Source organism: Lipotes vexillifer, unplaced genomic scaffold (genome assembly GCF_000442215.2).
Source record: "Lipotes vexillifer unplaced genomic scaffold, Lipotes_vexillifer_v1.1 scaffold408, whole genome shotgun sequence".
Taxonomy (NCBI): domain Eukaryota; kingdom Metazoa; phylum Chordata; class Mammalia; order Artiodactyla; family Lipotidae; genus Lipotes; species Lipotes vexillifer.
In genome coordinates, this window is record NW_006787469.1 from 2,543,914 (window position 1) to 2,548,133 (window position 4,220).

The 4,220-nt window shown below is 66.4% G+C and overlaps 2 protein-coding genes across 2 annotated transcripts in view; both read left to right on the forward strand.

Annotated features, from left to right (window-relative positions):
• Positions 1-926, forward strand: part of PLCB2 (phospholipase C beta 2) — a 25,789-nt gene extending 24,863 nt beyond the window's left edge. The window contains exons 36-37 of the mRNA XM_007460205.1: positions 229-521; positions 635-926. Of these exons, the coding sequence (XP_007460267.1) occupies positions 229-521; positions 635-926 (585 nt within the window). The remainder of the gene's footprint in view (positions 1-228; positions 522-634) is intronic.
• Positions 927-1,568: 642 nt separating this feature from the next.
• Positions 1,569-2,717, forward strand: ANKRD63 (ankyrin repeat domain 63). The gene has a single exon (XM_007460182.1). It carries the CDS (start codon positions 1,569-1,571, stop codon positions 2,715-2,717), a length of 1,149 nt encoding a protein of 382 aa, XP_007460244.1.
• Positions 2,718-4,220: the final 1,503 nt, after the last annotated feature.

The window sequence follows — 4,220 nt, forward strand, 5'->3', positions numbered from 1 at the left end:
CCCCACCCCCCCAGGGCGGAGCAGCGGGCCGGAGGGAGAGGGGATCCGGTAGTTTTCTCACACTCTGTTGACTCGTGCTCTCTTCTTATCTCGGAAGGGTTCAGCTAGTGGTCAAGGTCAGAGCCCTGTGGTCTGGGGGTGGTTTTGTGCTCAAGAGGGAGATGGGGACCCTGGGGGAGCTTTGCATGTCCCTCGCTCTTTCCGGGGTGGCGATGGGTCCTGAAACAGCGGGGAGGCGGCGCCGAGGAGTTGCTAACGGGGCTGCAGTACTCCCGGATCTTAAGGCGCCCGCTCCAGTCGCCGCGTCTCCGCACCGCCAGCTTCTCAGCCGCCGGGAGCTGGCAGGCGGGCGCGTTGTCTCGGATGGAGACGTCCGAGATACGAGCGCGCACTCCCCCACCGCCACCCCCGCGCCGAATCAGCGTGTGCGGGAGGAACAATTGTGTGTGCGTGCGTGATTCGCTACACTTCCAGTGGCGGTTCCCAGCCAGACTGAGAGCCCCCAACCCCGCGCAGCGTAGGTACTCCCCCGCCCCCGATTTGGGGAGTGATTTACTCCCCGCCCGCCTTTCGCCACCACCCCCAGCGCGCTTGTGGTCCAGTTCTGCCCTCATGGGGTCCCATTTCCTTCCAGCTGCACCGATGGGGGCAGCCCTCGTCTTTTTCGACGGGCTCAGGGTCCCGCCAGTTTCTATGGAGCCCCGGGCACCGACTCCGGTGGGGGCGGAGGGTGGGGAGAGAAGACTGTGACTTTGGGATTGGCCCGGTCGGGTGCATGTGGCCCCCTGCGAGCAGCCCCCGCCCCGTCCCCGCTGCCGCAGCCCCAGGGAAGCGCGGAGGAGAAGCTGCTCCCCGACGTCGTGGCCCACCGAGAGGTGGGTGAAGGTCAGGGGCGGTCTCCGCCGCCCCGTCAGTTTCGGCCCTGACGGCTCAGCCCGCTTCCTGAGTAGCCGTTGCCATGCAGACCCCCGAGACTATAAAACCAGGTATCTATGCGGGCGGCGACTCCCGCGCCGCCAAGCCCCCCAAGTAAGGAGCAAGCGCCCTGGCGTGGCCCGGCCCCCGCGAGAGGGGAGGAGGCGGAGGAGCGGCGCCGGGAGATTGAGGAGCGGCGCGCCCCGCCAGGGCTAGAGGCAGGCGCGCACGGCGGGCGCCACCGTCTCAGCAGGGGAGCGGTGCTGCCCCGGGTGTGGGTGAGTGGCGCGGCTCCCAGCCACGACGGACTGAGGGGCGCCGGACACTGGGAAAGCAGCGGGAGAGTCAGGAGGGGCCCGAACTTCGGCTCCCGTCGTCTTGTGGCGGGCCAGGCGCGGAGCCCGGAGTAGAGAGCAACCTACACCATCAGGCGGGAAGCCCAGGGAAGGAGCAGCGAGACGCCGGGCGTGCGGCCCAGGAGCGGCGGGGCAGCTGGAGGACAGAGTGGGAACCTCAGGACCCTCGGCCGCAGCCGCCCACGCGCGGAGGGAGCCATACCCGAGCGCCGGCGGGAGCCGGAGCCCGGCGGGGCTCAGAAACAGGGGCGCCCCCGTGCGGAGCTGCCGGGCCGCCTGGGCGCGGCGGCCGAGGCCATGCTCAAGCCCAAGGACCTGTGCCCCCGAGCGGGTACGCGTACCTTCCTGGAGGCCATGCAGGCGGGCAAAGTGCACCTGGCCCGCTTTGTGCTGGATGCGCTGGACCGCAGCATCATCGACTGCCGCGCGGAGCAGGGCCGCACGCCGCTCATGGTGGCCGTGGGCTTGCCAGACCCCGCGCTGCGCGCGCGCTTTGTGCGACTACTGCTGGAGCAGGGTGCAGCAGTGAACCTGCGGGACGAGCGCGGCCGCACGGCGCTCAGCCTGGCGTGCGAGCGTGGCCACCTGGACGCCGTGCAACTGCTGGTGCAGTTCAGCGGCGACCCCGAGGCGGCCGACTCGGCGGGCAATAGCCCGGTGATGTGGGCGGCAGCGTGCGGCCACGGGGCGGTGCTCGAGTTCCTGGTGCGCTCTTTCCGCCGCCTCGGCCTGCGCCTCGACCGCACCAACCGGGCGGGCCTCACGGCGTTGCAACTGGCCGCCGCCCGCGGCCACGGGACCTGTGTGCAGGCCCTCACCGGGCCCTGGGGCCGCGCAGCCGCCGCCGCCGCGGCCCGGGGCTCCAACTCCGACAGCCCCCCTGGCCGTCCGGCTCCCGCGCCCAGCCCGGAGCGCCGAAGACCCAGTCCCCGCCGCCTACCGCGGCCGCTCCTGGCGCGCTTTGCTCGAGCGGCCGGCGCCCATGGTCACGGCGGCGAGGCTGGCTCAGGGGGTAAGGGCTTCGGTCGGCACCGGGCGCAGGGCAGCGAGCGGCCGGAGCTGGGCCGGAGCATGAGCCTGGCGTTGGGTGCCGTGACCGAGGAGGAGGCGGCTCGACTGCGGGCGGGAGCCCTGATGGCACAACCACACTCGCCCCAGTCTTCAGGCGTTGGGCGGTGGCGTTCGCAGGAGGTGCTGGAGGGAGCGCCCCCAACCTTAGTGCAAGCCCCCGTCGGCCTTAGCCCCCACCCCGAGGGCGGCCCCGGCTCTGGCCGCTCGGGTTTGCGCCGACGCTCTACAGCTCCAGACATCCCCAGCCTGGTCGGGGAAGCACCTGGGCCTGAGAGCGGCCCAGAATTAGAGCCCAACGCTCTGCCCCATTCGGTGCCTGGGCCTCAGCCTTGGCAGGCGGGCACGGAGGCCGTGGTGCTGCACGCTCAGCAGTAAACAGCCTCGAGGCCGAGCCCTGCTCCCCCCCACCTTCCCCTCTCTACTCCACTGGGGTTTCTTTTTCCCAGGTCCCTCACTTTCTTGGCAGTTCCCCACCCCCAGATCCTAGCACCTGTCCCTACTGCCAAGGTGAGACCTCCCTCAGACCTCTCTCCGAAACGGACCCCTATCTTATTTCTTTTTTGTGCTTGTTGGTATTCCCTGCCGGAGTCTTCTCACCTTTTCTAAAGGCCTGCCATTCCAGTCATGGAAGTGAGGAGTAGAAGACTGGATCCATAGGCTACAGCTTTCCAGCTGGACCCCCTTCCCTGAGCGCTAAGGCGCACTCCTGCGTCTTTCAGGCTCCTGCCGGGTTTCCTTCCCCTTGCTGGGTTTTCCCACACCCTACTCAGCCAGGCAGGCAGAAGAGTTGTCCCGTAGAACAAAGGCCTAGGCTCCCTACCCCCCCCCACTCCCACTCCCCCACCCCCCAACCCCCGCCCCCTCTACCCCAGTGATGCTGACAGTCATGCCCCACATGACCTAAGTATCCCTTCCCCTTGTGTTGGGGTGATGGAGACGGGGAGCCTGGAGATGGGCTTCGGAGCCTTTCTGAACGGGAGGGAAGGAGTCTGGAGGTTAAATTTTTAGGGGGAGAAACTCCTGCCTCAAGACATTGAAAGCATAGTTTGGGGGTGGGAGGAATGCTAGTTGTCCCTTGAACCAGCTTCTTCTGCCTCAGCCGGAGGCAGACCCAAGATTCAACTTCATCGACAATGTGGGGTCGTTCCCCCCATCCCGCTCACGCGTCCCCCTCGCCCCCCTTGCCCAGCCCAGCACTGGGCTCTTGAGCCTGTTTCCTCTCACTCTCAGAGGCCTGAAATGGAAAGGACTTAGCACTTCCCCCGCCCCCACCGCCTCGCAGCTCCCGGTCTTGCACGTGGGTGCTCCCGCAGGGGGGAACGGTTGCGAAGGCTTTGATTAATTGTATTTCTTCCAATCCTCAAAGAACTCGTGTTTTGAGTCTTTGTATGTGAAGCAGAAAGCAGCGGGTCTGATCCGAGGCTTAAGAACCTGACAATGTCTCTTTAAATAGAAGCTCCGCGAGGGGGATAATTGACTGAAGTGTTTGCCACGTTAAAGGCGGCGGCGCGCGGGAGTCTGAAGCCCACACGAACGGCAGGTCCGGGTTTAAATTATATCAAACTCCTTTGAGAGCTGGAAGAGGGCTGTTAAACGGTTCCTGCTTCTCTCTGGGCCGTTAATGGAGGGCAGGGTGGATAATGGATGCTAGAGCTCGAGACCAAGGACCCCTGCCTCTGCCCCAAAGCGTGGGATGCAGGCCCGGCTCAGCTTCAGTACTGGGCAGATTAGTGAGTCAGAGGAAACTGCGGAGAGGTGGTTAAAGGCCCTTTCCTAGCCTGGTCCTCCGTCCCCATCCCTCCCCGCCCCCGCCCTCATCTTTGTGCCGGCCTAGCGAGAAGGGTCTGGAGGGTCTGGCGAATCGCGTGCCCTAGGATC

Coding starts and splice junctions, on each gene's coding strand:
- ANKRD63 (XM_007460182.1), top strand. CDS start 1,569: ATGCTCAAGCCCAAGGACCTGTGCCCCCGAGCGGGTACGCGTACCTTC.